This window comes from Taudactylus pleione, unplaced genomic scaffold, assembly GCF_031769625.1.
Source record: "Taudactylus pleione unplaced genomic scaffold, aTauple2 ptg001362l, whole genome shotgun sequence".
NCBI classification, from domain to species: Eukaryota; Metazoa; Chordata; class Amphibia; order Anura; family Myobatrachidae; genus Taudactylus; species Taudactylus pleione.
This window is the reverse complement of record NW_028285762.1, coordinates 671,241-694,289: the sequence shown is the minus strand read 5'-3', so window position 1 is coordinate 694,289 and position 23,049 is coordinate 671,241. Positions and strand designations below refer to the sequence as shown.

General features: G+C 50.1%; 1 protein-coding gene across 1 annotated transcript in view; it reads left to right on the top strand.

The window, feature by feature from the left end:
- CNN1 (calponin 1) overlaps positions 1-23,049 on the top strand; it is a 58,885-nt gene that overhangs the window by 33,099 nt on the left and 2,737 nt on the right. The window contains exons 2-5 of the mRNA XM_088463415.1: positions 2,982-3,103; positions 10,043-10,109; positions 15,145-15,282; positions 17,699-17,809. Of these exons, the coding sequence (XP_088319541.1) occupies positions 2,982-3,103; positions 10,043-10,109; positions 15,145-15,282; positions 17,699-17,809 (438 nt within the window). The remainder of the gene's footprint in view (positions 1-2,981; positions 3,104-10,042; positions 10,110-15,144; positions 15,283-17,698; positions 17,810-23,049) is intronic.

Sequence of the window (23,049 nt, the reverse complement as noted above, 5' to 3'; positions counted from 1 at the left end):
TCCGTCTGGCAGGCACGCCCCCGGCACGCCCACCAAAGGGGGCGTGCTGTCAATCAACATCGACAGCACGCCCCCTTTGGTGCGAGACCTGGAGCGATGGAAAGTCCTTCGCTCGCCGGGTCTCGCACATGCGCACGATGGAGCTCCCTCCGTCATGCGCAGTGGGGACCATCGACCCACTTGCGAGCGTACTGCCGCTCGCGAGTGGGTCTGAATGACCCCCATAGAGGGGTAAGGTAAGGCAGAGTCCCAGTGTGTCTAAGGGCAAGATGTACGAAGCAGGGCCGTAGCTAGGGTAGTGCGGCTGGTGCCATCGCACAGGGCACCACAGGTCAGGGGGCGCTGTTTGGGCCTGCCAAATATCTGTTTATTATCATTCTTGCTTGTAGCTTCCTCTTATTTCATCCCCAGGATCTCCTGGCCTCTCCTATCTCTTCCCTGGCCCTTCCCCATGAAGCCATGGCCCTTTTTTGGGTGCATTATGTCCTTGAAAAATGAGGGGGGGCGCCAATGCTTTTTCTGGCACATGGCACCAAAAAGTCTAGTTTTGGCTCTGGTACTAAGCATCGCATTAGAAATGCGGTACATCCCCCCACTCTCACTCTGGGTACATACCGCGGTTCATTACTGCAGTATGTAACTAGAATTTCGCAAAGGACAGCTCTCCCGACAAGAGATGTCTTTTGCGATGCTACCGGGCAGAGGAACTTCTGGGCATTACCCATCGGGCGAAGCACCGGAATGCATCACATTCCAGGTGCTTAGTACATTTGAGGAATGCGGTAAAACACCCCAAAACTGCATTTTTGGGGGGTTTTACCTTTAATACATCCTGCCCTAAGTATTGTGGGGCTGGGAGCCTCAGGCATCTGCACTACCAGTTTGCAGAGGCCGCATGTGGATGGAAGATGTGGAACTTCTTGTGGGAGGACCAACAAGGTGCATTGGTGAAAATCCTATGTGTATTGCCGCCCACATCAAGGGCCTTATTCCTAGTTGCACACAACGCCATTATGAGGACAGATTTCGCGATTTTTAGCACCGCTCATGCTCCGACACTGGGCGTACACAACTGTGAGCAACTTCGAGTCTTTCAGAGTCATATATGAATCTCAGTAGCATCTGCACATATGAGGGCATTTTATGGGCATGTAGGCAGACTTGCGGGTTGCGCAGAGTTGAGCGCACATAGATCTCCGATCTCTTGCACCATGTACAGGGTAGGTGTAAGCGCAGTCTGATAGTGATGATGGCTACTTTTACAAGCAAATGGATTGGAACGGTATGCCCACATATTTGATGTGAACAACATCTGAACCTCTTGATCATGTTCGCACCCCTTTATGCTTCGAGTTGCGGCCATATGATTGACTGATTAGATATTTGCATTAGCAGGTGTACTTAATAAAAGTGACAACTGATAGTAATGGGCCTGATTCAGCAAGGAACGCAGTTGCTTATATGCCCGCAATCGGATGATTCACACGCACTGCGCATGTGTAAACGGAGGATACGGAGACCCATGGCAGGGTGATTGACAGGAAGTGCCGTTTGTGGGTGGTGTTGGGGGGGTGCCCGTGCGTTCGCACACCATTGCAGTAGTGTGCAAAAATTAGCCACTGCGATACCATACGCAACCTGAGGACTCATAGACTGCGCTGAAGTAAGCAGCTCCTGAGTGAGGTCTGATCTGCCTTAGCTGTGTGTATGGGTCCGATGTTACCGATTGTTTTGCTATATCACCCAAGTATACGGATGTGAGTAAGGGTAAGTGGTCGTCCTTATATTAGGCTGCGATCGCAATGCCAATGCAAACATTTACATATCACCGCTAATATAAGCAACTGCGTTGTGTGCGTATAAACAGAATAGCGATCCATGCTGAATTAGGCCCAATGTGCCTTCACTTGTTTTCCCTGCAGCTTGCTATATGTCCATTAGGTGGCAGCATGGAACACAGGGTTTTCTCTGAGTGGAACATACAGGAAATTCAGTATTGCACCCTATAGGCCAGTGGTTCCCAAACCACGATGCGCAAGTAACGGTAAAGTTCAGCAAGCCACCATGTCCTGGCTTCACTGATTTTTTTTCTATGCCAGGCTAGATGCCTTGGTGCACCGTTAGAACAAATGATTAGACAAGTATGGGGATCATGTGGAAAAATAATCTCTATCAAGGCCATACTATTGATTATTCGTATATGTTGAAAGAATTTATGCAATGAGAGGTTTTGTTACATATATATGTAGTAATATATGTATGACTTGTACATGTGAGATATTTTACCTGAGGACTTACATATTTATATGGCCATAACAATGGCTGCTGAAATGGGCGTTGTAGTATCTATATAGATAGTTTATGTGCATTGTCATGTAATAGTAATATGAGGTAGTGTATCAGGATATAACAGGCGTGGCCACACCATGTTGGGTGTGTGGCTGTGTACCTTTGTTAGGACTGAGCCCTGGTACTTTGTAAAGCCCCCCCCTCTACGCCCGTCAACCTACCTTCAGTGCACATGGCAATTCAAAAGGAAAAGAAGCGGGTTGGGGGGCAGCCTAGCTATTTGAAAGTGCTAAGTATGCCCCCCAGTGTGGTGTGACTGTGCTCCCAGTAGCGTGCACATGGTGTCCCAATTTGGACCAGAACCCAATGTTAGGAGGCATGGTTTGCAGACATTACTATAACAATTTTCCAATCATCTATACTGGTTTTATCTGAAGTCAAATCTGGATGAGAATTATTGTTTCCAGAGAATAGCAACGTAATGTGCTGTAGAGTATATGGGCAGCACAGACTATCCAGGAGCGGAAGGTAGTAATAATGACAGTATTAGGTCCTCGGTGCATTAAGCAGAGGACTAGGCATGTAGCGGATAGAGACATATGATGGGCCAGCAGGATGCCGTATTGAGTGACAGATATAATGGTGCTGGGTCAATGGATCATTTTTTTACATGTTGCTTTGTCTGCTTCCAGCTGGCTTCAAAGTATGATCCTCAGAGGGAGGCTGAGCTGAGGGAATGGATAGAGAGCACCACTGGGAGGAACATCGGAAACAAGTTCATGGAATCGCTGAAAGATGGAGTCATCCTGTGCGAGTGAGTCGAGTTTCATAAAAAAAAAGAGAGGCTGATATCTCTTCCTTCTCCATAAAGACAGGCAGCTGTTCCTTCTTCAGGCCTCAAAAGAGAGGCTGACTCCTCTAACTTCTCATGAATAGAGTATGCTGTCTCATCCAGTGCCTCATAAAGAGAGGCTGACATTTGTTACTGTCTACATGAGGGGAGGCTGCAGTCTATTCCTACACTATATAAAGGGAGGCTGCAGGTTCTTCCTGTGCTACGTGAGGGAAGGCTGCCATCTTTTCCTGTGCTACAGTATATAAAGGGAGGCTGCAGTCTCTTCCTGCGCTACAGTATATAAAGGGAGGCTGCAGTCTCTTCCTGTGCTACAGTATATAAAGGGAGGCTGCAGTCTTTTCCTGTGCTATGAAAGGAGGCTTCTGTATTTCACTGTACTACATGAGGGATGTAGTTATGTCGCAGGTCACAATCCCGACTGCTGAATGCCGGCAAAGGATTCATGATAGGCGTTGAAATACCGACACCTATCATAATCCCGGAGCAGTAATCCAGGAGTATGTATGCCCGAACAAGGTAAGTACGGGCAGCGCCTCCTCTTAGCCGCCGGAGGGTGGGGGGGAGGGCTGGTTTAGGGCAGTTAGTGGGGTTAGTGTTAGGTTTTGGGGGGGGAAGGAGGTTAGTATTAGGCACCTCTAGGGGGGAGAGTTAGGTACCCCCAGGGAGAGGTTAGGGTTAGGCAGCCCACAGGAGGGTTAGGTTTAGGGAGCGGTAAGGGGGGTTAGGGTTAGGCACCCCCGGGGGGAGGTTAGGGCTAGGGCAATAGGATGGAAGGTTAGGGTTAGGCACCACTATGGGAGGATTAGGGTTAGAGGGGGGGCAGAGGAGGTTAGGGTACTTACCCGCCTCTGTCGGGATCTTCATTCTTCCGGGGAAGCCGCTGTCGGGATTTGAACCAGCGGCATTTCAATCCCATTCCCTACGTGAGGGGAGGTGGGTGTGGATTGATAGATGCAACTGGTAAACACCTAAAAGGTCAACATGTTGTTTTTTTTTGTTATTTTAACCTAACCCTAACCCTAAAAATCATGAAAAACCATAAAAACATTTGTCAATATTTTTATGTTGACCATTTACCTGTCAACCTTTTAACCCTGTCGACATATTCACTGTCTACCTTCTGGTGTCTATCTATTGACTGTCCATCTAGTTACTGTCTATCTACCATCCGGAAACTGAGGAGGCTGCAGTCTCTTTATGTGCTATATAATGGGAGCCAGCAGTCTCTTCCAGAGCTACATGAGGGGAGACTGTGCTACATGCAGTCTCTTCCTGTGCCGTGTAAGGGTAGGCTATAGTCTCTTCCATTGCTATGCGAGGGGAGGCTGCAGTCTCTTCCTGCGCTACGTGAAGGGAGGCTGCAGTCTCTTCCTGCGCTACGTGAGGGGAGGCTGCAGTTTATCCCTGCGCTGTGTGAGGGGAGGCTGCAGTTTATCCCTGCACTGTGTGAGGGGAGGCTGCAGTTTATCCCTGCGCTACGTGAGGGGAGGCTGCAGTTTATCCCTGGGCTGTGTGAGGGGAGGCTGCAGTTTATCCCTGGGCTGTGTGAGGGGAGGCTGCAGTTTATCCCTGCGCTACGTGAGGGGAGGCTGCAGTTTATCCCTGGGCTGTGTGAGGGGAGGCTGCAGTTTATCCCTGGGCTGTGTGAGGGGAGGCTGCAGTTTATCCCTGGGCTGTGTGAGGGGAGGCTGCAGTTTATCCCTGGGCTGTGTGAGGGGAGGCTGCAGTTTATCCCTGGGCTGTGTGAGGGGAGGCTGCAGTTTATCCCTGGGCTGTGTGAGGGGAGGCTGCAGTTTATCCCTGGGCTGTGTGAGGGGAGGCTGCAGTTTATCCCTGGGCTGTGTGAGGGGGGCCCTAGGCATAGGCATTATACGCAAATGCCTAGGGCGGCTGGAATGCCTAGTGGCATTCCAGGGCTCTGCCGCTGCTGCGATTGGCGCTCAGCTCTGACAAGGCAATGCACCTGTCAGCCGGTCAGATGACTATGACTGCACAGAAGCTCATTCTGTATACAGGAGCGGGCAAGATGGCGCATGCCCAGCCGCGGACACAATCCTCTCATGGGCATTTGTGGAGTAGAGCTGTTAGTGACAACTTACGGGCTCTGCCTCTGTTATCCGTACCCCTACCCTACAATATGACCCATTCCATCAGGTACACAATGCTCTACTCCTGGACTTCCCACCTACTGTATGATTGCAGTCACCTGTGTTGAACTAGTTAATTGATGAGAAGGGAGTTTCAACACAGGTGGCTGCAATCATCAATTAAGAGGGAAGTCCAGGAGCAGAGCATTTTGTACCTATTGGAAGGGGTTATGTTGGCGGGTCTGCGTACCCAGCCATCGGACCGGGCATCTGCAGTGCAGCAGGAGCAGCATTAGCTGCATCAAGAAAGAAGGTGCCAGCCAGGGCGAGTGAGTCCTTTCTCACTCTTGGCAAGTTTAGCTCAGGCTAGCTGGGAGACAGTATGAGAGAGGCGGTGGGGCCACCATCCACTGGGCACTGGGGGGCAGAGAGGGTTACTGGCCCATGAGTGAAATGGCGCAGAGTCCCAGTCGCGGCGCCTTATATAGAAACTAACTCTCGCAAGAATCTGACGTCGGGAGGATGACATTCGGCTTTGAAGTGGGATCCAAGTCAGGCTGGAACACCCGGATCCCCGGTGTTCGGAGCAGTTTGGATTCCACAGAATCCGAACCACTCATCTCTAATATATATAATATATACACAGTATAATTTATTCCTTATCTTGCGCTAAAATCAAAAGCAGCAACCTCAAAGTGAATCTCCTGTTAGTGGGCTCCAAACAACATACAATGGCACAATAAATACTTGAGGGCGTTAGTGCATTGTAATACATCGATCAGCCTTAATCAATTCGATCAGCATAAAGAATAGTCCTTATTTAAGCATTCAAGATGATTCACTGGAAGCCATATGATTTCTTTATTCAATTTATGAGTGTTTCTTCGCATATCAGATCGAAAAATTTAATATCCTGGAAATACACCCGCTCACCAGAAAATCACCCAAGAAAACTGTCCGAATGGCCTGTCATTATTAAATGCCAAAAGCATCTATTTGGATAAAATACAAATACATGTACAATTGCGTATATTTAAAACATGATGTCAAGAACCCCACTGCTTTTGTAGGACAGATGTTTTATCCCACCAACATCCCTGCAGATGTGAGCTCACTGGTGGTAGGCCCCATAGATGGCAGAAGGGATCGAATGTCTCTACCCATCCGTTTCGTCCCGTAGATGGGACTTCCTCAGGGGTACAATCCAACACCAAAGCTTAGACAATTGAAGGCAAAATTTTCCCCCAATATTATATAAAAAGGAGAGGTTTAGTCACCGTAAGGCAATCTCCTTCACGTATGTATGTATGTTTATATATATATACAGTCAGGTCCATAAATATTGGGACATTGACAGAATTTTCATATTTTGGCCTCTATTCACCACCACAATGGCTTTGAAATGAAACAAACAAGATGTGATTTAACTGCAAACTTTCAGATTTAATTTGAGGGTAATTACATCCAAATCTGGTGAACGGTGTAGGAATTACAATGGTTTCTATATGTGCCTCCCGCTTTTTAAGTGCCCAAAAGTAATGGGACAAACTAAACAATCCTAAATCTAACTTTCACTTTTTAATACTTTGATGCAAATCCTTTGCAGGCAATCACAGCCTGAAGTCTGGAACGCATAGACATCACCAGACGCTGGGTTTCATCCCTGGTGATGCTCTGCCAGGCCTCTACTGCAAATGTCTTCAGTTCCTACTTGTTCTTGGGGCATTTTCCCTTAAGTTTTGTCTTCATCAAGTGAAATGCATGCTCAATCGGATTCAGGTCAGGGGATTGACTTGGCCATTGCATAACATTCCACTTTTTAGCCTTAAAAAACTCTTTGGTTGCTTTTGCAGTATGCTTCGGATCGTTGTCCATCTGCACTGTGAAGCGCCGTCCAATGAGTTCTGAAGCATTTAAGTGAATATGAGCATATAATATTGCCCGAAACACTTCAGAATTCATTCTGCTGCTTTTGTCAGCAGTCACATCATCAATAAATACAAGGAAACCAGTTTCATTGGCAGCCATACATACCCACGCCATGACACTACCACCACCATGCTTCACTGGTGAGGTGGTATGTTTTGGATCATGAGCAGTTCCTTTCCTTCTCTTCTCTTCCCATCACTCTGGTACAAGTTGATCTTTGTCTCATCTGTCAATAGGATGTTGTTCCAGAACTGTAATGGCTTTTTTAGATGTTGTTTGGCAAACTCTAATCTGGTCTTCCTGTTTTTGTGGCTCACCAATGGTTTGCTCTTGTGGTGAACCCTCTATATTCACTCTTGTGAAGTCTTCTCTTGATTGTTGACTTTGACACATATACATCTACCTCCTGGAGAGTGTTCTTGATTTGCCCAACTGTTGTGAAGGGGTTTTTCTTCACCAGGGAAATAATTCTTTTGTCATCCACCACAGTTGTTTTTCCGTGGTCTTCCGGGTCTTTTGGTGTTGCTGAGCTCTCCGGTGCATTCTTTCTTTTTAAGAATGTTCCAAACAGTTGATTTGGCCACACCTAATGTTTTTGCTATCTCTCTGATGGGTTTGTTTTGATTTTTCAGCCTAATGATGGCTTGCTTCACGGATAGTGACAGCTCTTTGGATCTCATATTGAGAGTTGACAGCAACTAATTCCAAATGCAAATGTCACACCTAGAATCAACTCCAGACCTTTTACCTGCTTAATTGATAATGAAATAACGAGGGAATAGCTCACACCTGTCCATGAAATAGCTTTTGAGTTGATAGTCCCATTACTTTTGGCCCCTTAAAAAGTGGGAGGCACATATAGAAACCGTTGTAATTCCTACACCGTTCACCCGATTTGGATGTAATTACCCTCAAATTAAATCTGAAAGTCTGCAGTTAAATCACATCTTGTTTTATTTCATCTCAAAACCATTGTGGTGGTGAATAGAGGCCAATATCTGAAAATTCTGTCAATGTCCCACTATTTATGGACTTATATATATATATATATATATATATATATATATAGTCATTATATATATAGTCATTATATATATATATATATATATATATATATATATATATATATATATATATATATATATATATATATAGTATTCCCATACAGTGGCACTCCTCGGTCCTTTTCATATAAACCACAACATCAATCCAATATTTCAATGTTTCAGGTTTATTTCAACCCGTCATCAGAATGCATCAGACACCCTAATACTTACCGTTGGTGCCGGTATTCTGAGTGACGGCATCCCGACCGCGTGGATGGTGACTACATCCCGTGTGTGCAAGCAGCTTTCTCTTCCTGTGCTACAGGGGAGGGTGCATCTTTTCCTGCGCTATATAAAGGGAGGATGCGCTCTATTCCTGTGCTGTGTGAGAGGATGCTGCGCTCTATTCCTGTGCTGTGTGAGAGGAGGCTGCGCTCTATTCCTGTGCTGTGTGAGAGGAGGCTGCTCTCTATTCCTGTGCTGTGTGACAGGAGGCTGCGCTCTATTCCTGTGCTGTGTGAGAGGAGGCTGCGCTCTATTCCTGTGCTGTGTGAGAGGAGGCTGCGCTCTATTCCTGTGCTGTGTGAGAGGAGGCTGCGCTCTATTCCTGTGCTGTGTGAGAGGAGGCTGCTCTCTATTCCTGTGCTGTGTGAGAGGAGGCTGCGCTCTATTCCTGTGCTGTGTGAGAGGAGGCTGCTCTCTATTCCTCTGCTGTGTGAGAGGAGGCTGCGCTCTATTCCTGTGCTGTGTGAGAGGAGGCTGCGCTCTATTCCTGTGCTGTGTGAGAGGAGGCTGCGCTCTATTCCTGTGCTGTGTGAGAGGAGGCTGCTCTCTATTCCTGTGCTGTGTGAGAGGAGGCTGCGCTCTATTCCTGTGCTGTGTGAGAGGAGGCTGCTCTCTATTCCTGTGCTGTGTGAGAGGAGGCTGCGCTCTATTCCTGTGCTGTGTGAGAGGAGGCTGCTCTCTATTCCTGTGCTGTGTGAGAGGAGGCTGCGCTCTATTCCTGTGCTGTGTGAGAGGAGGCTGCGCTCTATTCCTGTGCTGTGTGAGAGGAGGCTGCGCTCTATTCCTGTGCTGTGTGAGAGGAGGCTGCGCTCTATTCCTGTGCTGTGTGAGAGGAGGCTGCTCTCTATTCCTGTGCTGTGTGACAGGAGGCTGCGCTCTATTCCTGTGCTGTGTGAGAGGATGCTGCGCTCTATTCCTGTGCTGTGTGAGAGGAGGCTGCTCTCTATTCCTGTGCTGTGTGAGAGGAGGCTGCACTCTATTCCTGTGCTGTGCAACAGGAGGCTGCGCTCTATTCCTGTGCTGTGTGAGAGGAGACTGCGCTCTATTCCTTTGCTGTGTGAGAGGAGGCTGTGCACTATTCCTGTGCTGTGTGAGAGGAGGCTGCGCTCTATTCCTGTGCTGTGTGAGAGGAGACTGCTCTCTATTCCTGTGCTATGTGAGAGGAGGCTGTGCACTATTCCTGTGCTGTGTGAGAGGAGGCTGCGCTCTATTCCTGTGCTGTGCGAGAGGATGCTGCGCTCTATTCCTGTGCTGTGCGAGAGGATGCTGCGCTCTATTCCTGTGCTGTGCGAGAGGAGGCTGCGCTCTATTCCTGTGCCAAGTGAATGGGGTCTGCAGTCTCTTAGGCCCTACATTTGGTGGTAAATGTAATTTTTCAGCTTTCTCCTGCTATAATGTGTGAAGGTTAGTTAGCAGTCACCTCTCTGCACTATGGCCTTAGTATAAGGTAGTCCAGGGCAGGGGTGGCAGTGCCTGCAGGTGGGTGACATCAGGGTAGAGGCACTGCCAGTCCTGTGTAAGAGAAAATAACATCACTCCTTTTTCCACAGATTAATTAACAAGCTGCAGCCTGGGTCCGTCAAGAAGATCAATGAGTCTACACAAAACTGGCATCAGGTAACTGGCATAATTACACAGACAGGTCCCGAAGTGTTACATCCCCCCTCCCCAATACAGACAGGTCCCGAGTGTCACATCCCCCCTCCCCAATACAGACAGGTCCCGAGTGTCACATCCCCCCTCCCCAATATAGACAGATCCCCGAAGTGTTACATCCCAACCCCCCCAATACAGACAGGCTCCCGAAGTGTCACATCCCCCGTCCCCAATACAGACATTTCCCCGAAGTGTTACATCCCAACCCCCCCAATACAGACAGGTCCCCGAAGTGCCACATCCCCCCTCCCCAATACAGACAGGTCCCCGAAGTGTCACATCCCCCCTCCCCAATAGAGACAGGTCCCCGAAGTGTCACATCCCCCCTCCCCAATGCAGATAGGTCCCTGGAGTGTTACATCCCCCCTCCCCAATACAGACATTTCCCCGAAGTGTTACATCCCAACCCCCCCCCAATACAGACAGGCTCCCGAAGTGTCACATCCCCCCTCCCCAATACAGACATTTCCCCAAAGTGTTACATCCCAACCCCCCCCCCCAATAGAGACAGGCTCCCGAAGTGTCACATCCCCCGTCCCCAATACAGACAGATCCCGAAAGTGTCACATCCCAACCCCCCCAATACAGACAGGTCCCCGAAGTGTCACATTCCCCCTTCCCAATACAGACAGATCCCCAAAGTGTCACATCCCCCCTCCCCAATACAGACAGGTCCCCAAAGTGTCACATCCCCCCTCCCCAATACAGACAGGTCCCCAAAGTGTCACATCCCCCCTCCCCAATACAGACAGGTCCCGAAGTGTCACATCCCCCCTCCCCAATACAGACATTTCCCCGAAGTGTTACATCCCAACGCCCCCCCCAATACAGACAGGCTCCCGAAGTGTCACATCCCCCGTCCCCAATACAGACAGATCCCCAAAGTGTCACATCCCAACCCCCCCAATACAGACAGGTCCCCGAAGTGTCACATTCCCCCTTCCCAATACAGACAGATCCCCAAAGTGTCACATCCCCCCTCCCCAATACAGACAGGTCCCCAAAGTGTCACATCCCCCCTCCCCAATACAGACAGATCCCCAAAGTGTCACATCCCCCCTCCCTAATACAGACAGATCCCCAAAGTGTCACATCCCCCCTCCCCAATACAGACAGATCCCCGAAGTGTCACATCCCAACCCCCCCAATACAGACAGGTCCCCGAAGTGTCACATCCCCCCTCCCCAATACAGACAGGTCCCCGAAGTGTCACATCCCCCCCTCCCCAATAGAGACAGGTCCTTGAAGTGTTACATCCCAACCCCCCCCAATACAGACAGGTCCCGAAAGTGTCACATCCCCCTCCCCAATACAGACAGATCCCCGAAGTGTCACATCCCAACCCCCCCAATACAGACAGGTCCCCGAAGTGTCACATTCCCCCTTCCCAATACAGACAGATCCCCAAAGTGTCACATCCCCCCTCCCCAATACAGACAGGTCCCCAAAGTGTCACATCCCCCCTCCCCAATACAGACAGATCCCCAAAGTGTCACATCCCCCCTCCCTAATACAGACAGATCCCCAAAGTGTCACATCCCCCCTCCCCAATACAGACAGATCCCCAAAGTGTCACATCCCAACCCCCCCAATACAGACAGGTCCCCGAAGTGTCACATCCCCCCTCCCCAATACAGACAGGTCCCCGAAGTGTCACATCCCCCCCTCCCCAATAGAGACAGGTCCCTGAAGTGTTACATCCCAACCCCCCCAATACAGACAGGTCCCGAAAGTGTCACATCCCCCTCCCCAATACAGACAGATCCCCGAAGTGTCACATCCCCCCTCCCCAATACAGACAGATCCCCGAAGTGTCACATCCCCCTCCCCAATACAGACAGATCCCCGAAGTGTCACATCCCCCCTCCCCAATAGAGACAGGTCCCCGAAGTGCCACATCCCCCTCCCCAATAGAGACAGGTCCCCAAAGTGCCACATCCCCCCTCCCCAATACAGACAGGTCCCCGAAGTGTCACATCCCCCCTCCCCAATAGAGACAGGTCCCCGAAGTGTCACATCCCCCCTTTCCCAATGCAGACAGATCCCTGGAGTGTTACATCCCCCCTCCCCAATAGAGACAGGTCCCCGAGGTGTCACATCCCCCTCCCCAATATAGACAGATCCCCAAAGTGTCACATCCCCCCTCCCCAATAGAGACAGGTCCCCGAAGTGTCACATCCCCCCTCCCAAATAGAGACAGGTCCCCGAAGTGTCACATCCCCCCTCCCCAATACAGACAGATCCCCGAAGTGTTACATCCCAACACTCCCAATGGAGACAGGTCCCCGAAGTGTCACATCCCCCCTCCCCAATAGAGACAGGTTCCCGAGGTGTCACATCCCCTCTCCCCAATATAGACAGATCCCGAAAGTGTCACATCCCAACCCCCCCAATACAGACAGGTCCCCGAAGTGTCACATCCCCCCTTCCCAATACAGACAGATCCCCAAAGTGTCACATCCCCCCTCCAAAATACAGACAGGTCCCCGAAGTGTCACATCCCCCCTCCCCAATACAGACAGATCCCCAAAGTGTCACATCCCCCCTCCCCAATACAGACAGATCCCCAAAGTGTCACATCCCCCCTCCCTAATACAAACAGATCCCCAAAGTGTCACATCCCCCCTCCCCAATACAGACAGATCCCCAAAGTGTCACATCCCAACCCCCCCAATACAGACAGGTCCCCGAAGTGTCACATCCCCCCTCCCCAATACAGACAGGTCCCCGAAGTGTCACATCCCCCCTCCCCAATAGAGACAGGTCCCTGAAGTGTTACATCCCAACCCCCCCCAATACAGACAGGTCCCGAAAGTGTCACATCCCCCTCCCCAATACAGACCCCCGAAGTGTCACATCCCCCCTCCCCAATACAGACAGATCCCCAAAGTGTCACATCCCCCCTCCCCAATAGAGACAGGTCCCCGAAGTGTCACATCCCCCCTCCCCAATAGAGACAGGTTCCCGAGGTGTCACATCCCCTCTCCCCAATATAGACAGATCCCCGAAGTGTCACATCCCCCCTCCCCAATAGAGACAGGTCCCCGAAGTGCCACATCCCCCCTCCCCAATACAGACAGGTCCCCGAAGTGCCACATCCCCCCCCCCCCAATACAGACAGGTCCCCGAAGTGCCACATCCCCCCTACCCAATACAGACAGGTCCCCGAAGTGTCACATCCCCCCTCCCCAATAGAGACAGGTCTCCGAAGTGTCACATCCCAACACCCCCAATACAGACAGGTCCCCAAAGTGTTACATCCCAACACCCCCAATACAGACAGGTCCCTGAAGTGTCACATCCCCCCTCCCCAATACAGACAGGTCTCCGAAGTGTCACATCCCCCTTTCCCAATACTTTCAGGTCCTCAAAGTGTCACATCTCCCCTCCCCAATACAGACAGGTCCCCAAAGTGTCACATCCCCCCTCTCAATACAAACAGGTCTCCGATGTGTCATGGTATAATGTCACATTTCCCCCTCCCCAATACAGACAGGAAGTGGCGTAACTAGGGTATTTGGAGCCCAGGGCAAATTGAAAAATAGAGCACCCCCCTATGTGCACCAAAAAATAGGCGTGGTCACATGCCACAAGGGGTGTGGCCACTGAAAAATGGGGTGTGCCAACATTACACACACCCCTTTCTTGTGCAATGTCCCCAGTAGCAGTGCCCCATGTAGTAGTGCCCTTTATACAGTGCCTCCAGTAGTGCACCCTTATACAGTGCCCCCCTATGCAGTGCCCCTTATACAGTTCCCCAGTAGTGGTCCCCGTTATGCAGGCCCCCAGTAATGCCCCTTATACAGTACCCTCAGTATGCAGTGCCCCCAATAGTGGTACCTCTTATGCAAGCCCCCAGTAGTGCCCTTTATACAGTACCCCCAGTAGCAGTCCCCCTTATACAGTGCCCCCCGTAGTGATCCCCTCTATGCTGTGCCCCTTATACAGTGCCCCCAGTAGTGATCCCCCCAATGATTTGCCCCTTATACAGTGCCTTCCATAGTGCATAAAACACACAGACAGACAGACATACCACTGACTTGACTTACCTGAATCCCCACACTCGCCGCTGTCTGCTGCTCCTCCGTCCTCCCGCTGGGTCCAGCTTAGTACTATGGGAGAGACGTCATGACGTCTCTCCCATCACCCACTGCAGGAGCCGGAAGGCGGAGCTTATGAGTGACCTCCAGCCCGGCTCTTGCAGTGGGCGCGCAGCAGCCAATGAGAGTCTGTCTGACTCTCATTAGCTGCTGAAACACACACATGGCCACCGGGTAATACGAGTGTACTACCCAGCGCCGGCGGCAATGTGTGTGTAACAGTGTAGTGTGGACCGCACTCACTGCGGTCTGCACTACACTGGCTGACTAGGGTGGGCCTGTACCGTGGCCGGCGGCACACACACACACACACACCCTCCCGCCCGCGCCGCTGGTCCCACAGCGCCCAGGGCACAAGCCCCGGCGGCCCTGCCCTAGTTACGCCACTGCTTACAGGTCCCCACAGTATGTCACATTTCCCCCTCCCCAATACAGACAGGTCAGTGGGCGTCTCCATACAAATCCTGGCGACTGCGACATTTGCATATTTTGCGCACAGCCACTGCGTAGCTGTTGCGGCATTAGCGCTCATCGCTGAATAAGACCCTGAGGCCGGGGCCCTTTGTAATAAGGAAATAATAAGGACGATTACTCGCAGCTCAGACCCAATAGAGCGAGATCTGAGAGGAAAGAACATCGTACAGCTCCTGACCAGAGATCATAAAGGTTTTGCAGTCACCAGAAATCCAAGCTGGTAAATCTGATCACAGCTCCGCGTTACTGCACAGCATAAATAGACACATCTCCCCCTCCCCAATACAGCCAAGTGTCTGATGAATCACATTATAAATGTCTCATCTCCCCCTCCCCAACACAGACAGGCCCCCGACGCCACGCCGTATAAGCAGCCATGTTTTCTCATTGTCATCATTGTCCGCCCTTCCCTGTCTCTGCAGCTGGAAAACATTGGAAACTTCACTAAGGCAATCACAGCGTATGGCATCAAACCACATGATATCTTTGAGGCAAACGACCTGTTTGAGAACACCAACCTCACCCAAGTCCAGTCCACACTACTGACGTTGGCCAGCGTGGTAAGTCACGGTAGACACCGCCGTGCTCTCACACATTGCTAATCGCTGTCATTTGTACATATATGAGGCTCGGAATGAAGGGCCCCATTTAACAACGATACATGTCATCTATTCTGTATCTAAGATTACCGCTATTTGTCACTGGATCAAAGTCGCCATCTTTAGTTAGATCATGCATACTTACTCTCCCGGGACAATCGGGAGGCTCCCGAAAATCATTTCCCCCCCCCCGCATCCACAAACACAGACCCCCGCAGTGGGGGGGGGGGGCAATGAATCGCGTCATTTTGGCCCCACACCCTGCTTCACAATGCCATTAATATCGGCATTGCGAACAGGGGGTGGGGCCACAATGACGCAACCGCGCAATCATGTCCTCTGGGCCTGATTCAGAGCCGCTCGTAAGCGGCCGCTCGTTCGCTCCGAGCGATGTTCGCACATCTGCACATGCGTAGGGATCATAATGCGCATGCGCCAACCAGTCAGTGTGGTCGGAAATCGTGTGCTCGCCAAAATAGCGAGTGCCTGCTAATTTGAGTGACAGGATGAGGCGTTTGTGGGTGGTAACAGGGGAAGGTGCTTGAAAACGGGGAGTGGAGATCCGAACGCAGGCGTGCCAAACGGTCAAAATGGGCATTTTAATGGTGTGCATAATTAATACAGCAGCGTCATCGACCACGTCACTTGGTTGTCTTTTAGCCAGAACTGCTCGCATGATTGCGGTAGGAAAATGCTACCACAAGAATAGCGAGCAGTTCATACGCCTTTCGATGCCCCTTTTTCTGAACGAGCGAGCGCAAATAGCGTCCGGCTCTGAATCAGGCCCTCTGTTCCCAATATTACACATGCTAGCCGACATTTAGCTCCCTCCTTCCGGGAGGGACCTGTTGGGCTTTCACAGAGGGGGGAGGGGCATGTCACTGTAAAAGGAGGTGTGGCCAGGCAGATGATGCATCTTTGAGGGCGTGACAGCACAATCGTGGCCCCGCCCCCTCCACACTGCCGATATTAATTTAATTGTGAAGCAGGGGGTGAGGCCACTATGCCATGCGAATCGCATCGGTTGGACGGGTCGGCGGGGGCCGGGAGGCTGGCCTGCCTCTTCTGGGGCGGCGGGAATGGCAAGCGATTTTTGGGAGGTTCCCGGCCGAATCAGGACGGTAAGCAAGTATGATATTACATCATCTCCCCAGCGCTGTAGAAGTCTGGCTGCCCTCTCCCGGAAGGAGGCAGCTGAATGTCGGCAAGTTTGCTTTAGATGCGCTGGGTACAATTATGCACCCTGTGTAGAAAAAATGTGTTTTGTATCTTATAAATGAGATCCAGTGAAGAAAAAATATATATATGTACAAGCATCTATTTTATGCTTTAAGAGATCAGATTAAAACAATGGGGGAGATTTATCAAAGCTTGGAGATAAAGTACTAACCAATCAGCTCCTGTCATTTTTTCAAACACAGTCTGTAAAATGACAGTTAGCAACTGACTGGTTGGTATAAATTTCCCCAGATGTTCTGTTCTTATTCTATATGTGCCACCTTGTGGTTCATTTTGGAACAGCACAGGGAATGGTTTACGGTAGTCTGATTTTAAGATTTACTATAAATGATTGCTTTAACTATGAACATTTATATATGTATATATGCACTGCACATGTACAATTGAAATGACCTGCCTTGGTGCCCTCCCCGGCACATAGAAATCCAGATATATAACTTACAAGTAGTCGGCACTCACAGATCACTTATGTTTGTAGGAAAAATTTGGGCACGCAGTCTAGGGGGGTATAGTTACTAAAGTGCGGGTTTATAGAAGTGGAGGTGTTGACCATAGCAACCAATTCATCTAGCATCTTCTAAAAGATAATATCTAGAATCTGATTGGTTGCTATGGGCAACATCTCCACTTCTATAGAGCCACACTTTAGTAACTATACCCCTAAGCGTCCAGTTCCAACGTTTCAGTCCTGTTTATTAAGACTTTCCTCAGGAAAAGTCTGAATATATTACGCTTCAGTCCACGGCACTCCTCATCTATCAGTGGTGCAAGAGGTATGTGACCACATTATTTAAACAAAAGATAAATAAATATATAAGTATGTATAATTTTGTTTATTTTACCCTGAAGGAGCACTACCTTGTTACCTTCATGTTGTTTTATGGATTTTCTAGGAAGGTGTCAATGAGAGATTTTATATCATACGCCCTCTCTATGACTGGTGAACAGGAAATGTATGTATGATCTGTACCGTAATCTATTTCTGTAACGTGTCTAGGGGCCGCTGCGCCATGGCGCCTCTCCTCTGCACCTACCTGACAAAATATAAAGTGAATAGAGATAGACATAAAGACGCCATCTCGCTGCCTTAACTAGCCCTGACCTAACTCATTATTCCTCTACTCTTGTGTTGTTTAAGGCCATGTCAAAAGGTGTCAAAGTCAATTTCGGAGTTAAGTATGCTGACCCGCAGGAGAGGAAATTTAACCCTCAAAAACTCAGGGAAGGAAGAAATATTATCGGCCTGCAGGTGAGTGCTTGCTGTAAGGCAATGAGCACGTGTGATTCCACTGGGCACCACCAGAGGGCTTGGTGGGCTTTTGTTGGCCCAGCATGTTAGAGAGGAGCAGTATTAGGCTGGCCATACGCTGCAGCAGACCAGCCAGCAGCGACAGGGAGATGGCAGCCCGATAGTTGGAGCGCCATCACACACCACACGTCTATGGACTTGGAGGTGATGTCCACTTCTGCAGCGCTTCACTTTTCTTTTAATGTATATGAAAGGAGAATAATTCGTTATTCCGATTGTCAATACAGTTGGACACACAGCCATCCACTCCTCAACCTACTGCGAACCTATTACACACAAGGAAAAAAACATAAACGTGTGGGATATGTGGTGGGCAGCTCGGTTGGTGTAGTGGTTAGCATTACTGCCTCACAGCTCCGAGATCATAATTACAATTTCTGAGCTAGTCACAGGTTTGCTCACACTCTTAAAACATACTGACAGATTAATCGGCTTCTGACAAAAACTTTGTGTGTCCATGTGATAGTCTAGTGGTTCTCAAACTCGGTCCTCAGGACCCCACACGGTTCATGTTTTCCAGGTCACCCAGCAGCTGCACAGGTGCAATCATTACTTGCTGATGCATTTGAAAAGATCCACAAGTGGAGCTAATTATCTCACTTGTGATCTTGTGAGGAGACCTGGAAAACATGCACTGTTTGGGGTCCTGAGGACTGAGTTTGAGAACCTGTGTGATAGGGAATATAGGCCCTCATTCAGAGCCGGACGCTCTGAGCAGAGCGCACGCTCTGAATGAGGGCCGCCCTCCATAAAAATGGAGCGTCCTCCTGGACGCTCGTATAGCTGTGGGTCACCACCCACAGGCTATACGAGCGTGCAGTTTGATGGCCGCGATGGTCGTGACCATCGAAACTGCGAGCCGGAGCCTGCGGTTGAGGTTTTCAACCGCAAGCCCCGGAGTGATTTTGGCTCTATCAGAGCCAAAATCACTCCCACTGACATCACTAGTGATGTCAGTGGGCCGGCTTCTGATGGGAGGCGTTCCCGTGGGAACGCCCCCGTCAGGGAGGCATGCCCCCGGCACACCCACCAAAGGGGGCGTGCTGTCAATCAACATCGACAGCACGCCCCCTTTGATCAGACACAACGAGCGAAGGAAAGTCCTTCGCTCGTCGCGTCTGGCGCATGCGCACGACGGAGCTCCCGCCGTCGTGCGCATGCGCAGAGCACAACATCGACCCACTTGCGAGCGGACAGCCGCTTGCGAGTGGGTCTGAATCAGGCCCATAGATTGTAAGCTCCACTGGGACAGGAACTGCAGTGAATGACTAAACACTCTTTGTAACGGTATGCAATCGGGAAGCCGACTGCCTAAATACCGGCAACCGGCTTCCCGACTGTCATATCCCGGCAAGGGTGAAATGCCGGGCGTCTAGATGTAGACGCCCGGCATCGCGATCGTAGTGATCCCGGGCGCCGCGAGCGGACAGCCGCGGGGGGGGGAGGGTTAGGTTTAGGGCTCCCGGGGGGACTTAGGGTTAGGCACCCCCCCGGGAGGGTTAGGGTTAGGCACCCCAGGGGGGGGACTTAGGGTTAGGCACCCCCCCGGGAGACTTGGGTTAGGCAGCGGGGAAGGGGGGGATTAGGGTTAGGCACTTAGAGGGGGAGGTTAGGGTTAGGCACTTGGGGGGGAGGTTAGGGTTAGGCACCCCTAAGGAGGGTTAGGGGGGTTAGGTTAGACAATACTTACCTATCCACGATCGGGATTTCCAGCGCTGTCGGGCTTCCGCTGCCAGGATCTATGCTGATATCGGGCTGCCGCTGCCGGGAATCGAACCGGCCGGCGGTATTTCATACCAATTCCCTTTGTAACATGCTGCTTAATTTGTGAGTGCTATATAAATAATGGTTAGTTAATAGAGTTATGGGAGTTGAAGTTGTCATATTTCAATTAAACAACAAGATGGCAGCACAGATATTATGGGGTAAATTTACTAAGATTGGAGTTATAAGTAAGAAGTGATGTTGCCCATAGCAACCAATCAGATTTTACTTCTCATTTATCTAGCACCTTCTAGAAGATAATACCTGGAATGTGATTGGTTGCTATGGGCAACATCTCTTCTTAATAGAACTCCCATCTTAGTAAATTTACCCCTATGACTTGGGGCTGGATTCATTTAGCCGCGAAAAGCAGAGATTGGTGAAAAGCGTGTTTTTTTCGCCTCATTCGCCTGTTTTGAAGCGAAGTGTTCACCTGCTTTCACAACGCGTGTCCCCGCTTTTCGCCCTATTCAATTGCAAAACAGGCGAAAACGCATATGTACAAATGCAGCTAATAGCGAAAAGGACAGGTTTTCTGGGGAAATCAGTCTGTACCCCCTAAAGAGCAGAACTGACTCAGGGAATCAATATAGAAGTGTATTAATAACCCTAATAAAAGTAATTAGGGTATTTAAATTGAGTCAAAGGGCTGTTATATGTATATTTGCAGGTGTGGAAAAATGATGGAAAGCAATGCCTTTTGGGAAAAATAATCGCTGTAGTTAAATTGGGGGTACATTAAAATGGGTACTAGTATATTTTTGTGTCTATAAAGTGCAGATTATTATTTTTATTTTTTTTAAAACACACCAGCTGCAGCCTCCTGCAATACTAAAACACCTGTCCCATCCATACAGCAGCCCCAAACACCTGCCCCATCCATACAGCAGCCCCAAACACCTGCCCCATCCATACAGCACCCAAAACACCTGCCCCATCCATACAGCACCCCCAAACACCTGCCCCATCCATACAGCACCCAAAACACCTGCCCCATCCAAACAGCACCCCCAAACACCTGCCCCATCCAAACAGCACCCCCAAACACCTGCCCCATCCATACAGCACCCCCAAACACCTGCCCCATCCATACAGCACCCAAAACACCTGCCCCATCCATACAGCACCCAAAACACCTGTCCCATCCAAACAGCACCCCCAAACACCTGTCCCATCCAAACAGCACCCCCAAACACCTGCCCCATCCATACAGCAGCCCCAAACACCTGCCCCATCCATACAGCAGCCCCAAACACCTGCCCCATCCATACAGCACCCCCAAACACCTGCCCCATCCATACAGCACCCCCAAACACCTGCCCCATCCATACAGCAGCCCCAAACACCTGCCCCATCCATACAGCAGCCCCAAACACCTGCCCCATCCATACAGCACCCAAAACACCTGCCCCATCCATACAGCACCCAAAACACATGCCCCATCCATACAGCACCCCCAAACACCTGCCCCATCCATACAGCACCCAAAACACCTGCCCCATCCAAACAGCACCCCCAAACACCTGCCCCATCCATACAGCACCCAAAACACCTGCCCCATCCATACAGCACCCAAAACACATGCCCCATCCATACAGCACCCCCAAACACCTGCCCCATCCATACAGCACCCAAAACACCTGCCCCATCCAAACAGCACCCCCAAACACCTGCCCCATCCATACAGCAGCCCCAAACACCTGCCCCATCCATACAGCACCCAAAACACCTGCCCCATCCATACAGCACCCAAAACACATGCCCCATCCATACAGCAGCCCCAAACACCTGCCCCATCCATACAGCACCCAAAACACCTGCCCCATCCATACAGCACACAAAACACCTGTCCCATCCATACAGCACCCAAAACACCTGTCCCATCCATACAGCACCCCAAAACACCTGTCCCATCCATACAGCACCCAAAACACCTGCCCCATCCATACAGCACCCAAAACACCTGTCCCATCCATACAGCACCCCAAAACACCTGCCCCATCCATACAGCACCCAAAACACCTGTCCCATCCATACAGCACCCCAAAACACCTGTCCCATCCATACAGCACCCCAAAACACCTGTCCCATCCATACAGCACCCAAAACACCTGCCTCAGCCATACAGCACCCAAAACACCTGTCCCAGTACTTGAGACTCATTTTCCCACACTTTTTATATTTTCGCCCCAAAAATGACATGTCTTTTTTGGGGTGAATTAAGATGTTTTTATTTTTTTTGGTCTAATTAGTCATTAGGGGGGTGTCCACAGTGTTCTGAACCAAGTCCCCACATGTGTACCCCAAAATATGGATTTTGCACCACTTTTCTGCTGCCTTTGGGTGGAGAAACTTTTTCACCTGCTTTTGCCTATGGAGAAAACGTCCTGGGATTGAATAGGGCGAAAACCGCGCATCGGCAAAAACTTTTCGCCGATCGTGGCTTTTCGCCTCCAATTGAATACGGGCCATAAAAGGAAAAGGCTAGGGGGCCTATTCATCAAACAATAAATGGCCCGGTAACCATGCGGAACACTAGTTTCCGCATGTTTTAGTTACCTGCTCATTCATCATCAGGAGTCCGATAGGACCCCGATATTCCACAAACTCCAAAAACTGAAAGTTTTGGAGTTTGCTCACAAGAACAAGCGCCATCTTCAGACGCCACTTGCTCTGGTAGCCCCGCTCCTTCCTATGGGAAGGAGTTCCGGGGATGCGAAGAGGATCCTAGCGGATCCCTCCACCGCCTTCTCACTGAGGTAAGTAACGCAGCTACATCTGTAGCTGTGATACTAAACGAGGGGACAGATGCTTTTCGGAGCAGCTGTCCCCTCACAGGAGCAATAATGAATTACTCTGGTGTAATCTATCCCCCGCTGCGAGTTAGGTACTTTAGTTATCCCTCGCAGCAAGCTCAATACTTCATCATCGGAGGCCGTACGGCTGGCGTGGTACCCAATCACCGCCGACTTTATATCCCACTACACCAAACCTGTACATGCACTGTCCTCTCAGCCAGCGTGTAAGATAGGCTGACAATGTTGATTGTTTCAGGCCCTGTATTCTGTATACTTATTATAATAACACTCGTTGCCAGTCAGTAGGATGCAGGAGGTGCCTGGCAACCCGTCAGCCCTAATGATGCTAATTTGTAGAAATACAGCTGCAGATTCAGGAGAAGTGTTCACACAGAGTTGGATATGATATCCCGGATGTCGGGATCCCGCTGTTCAGAATACCGACAGCGGCATTTCGACAGCAAGGATCCCGACACCCATAGAACCTAACGGTCAGTACTTTTCTATCCCCTATCCTAACCCCCCATTCCTAGTGCATAAACCTAACCTCCCCCTCCCCACACCCTTACCGCCCCTCTCCGGTGCCTAACCCTAAGCCCGCTAGCTAATGCTACCCTC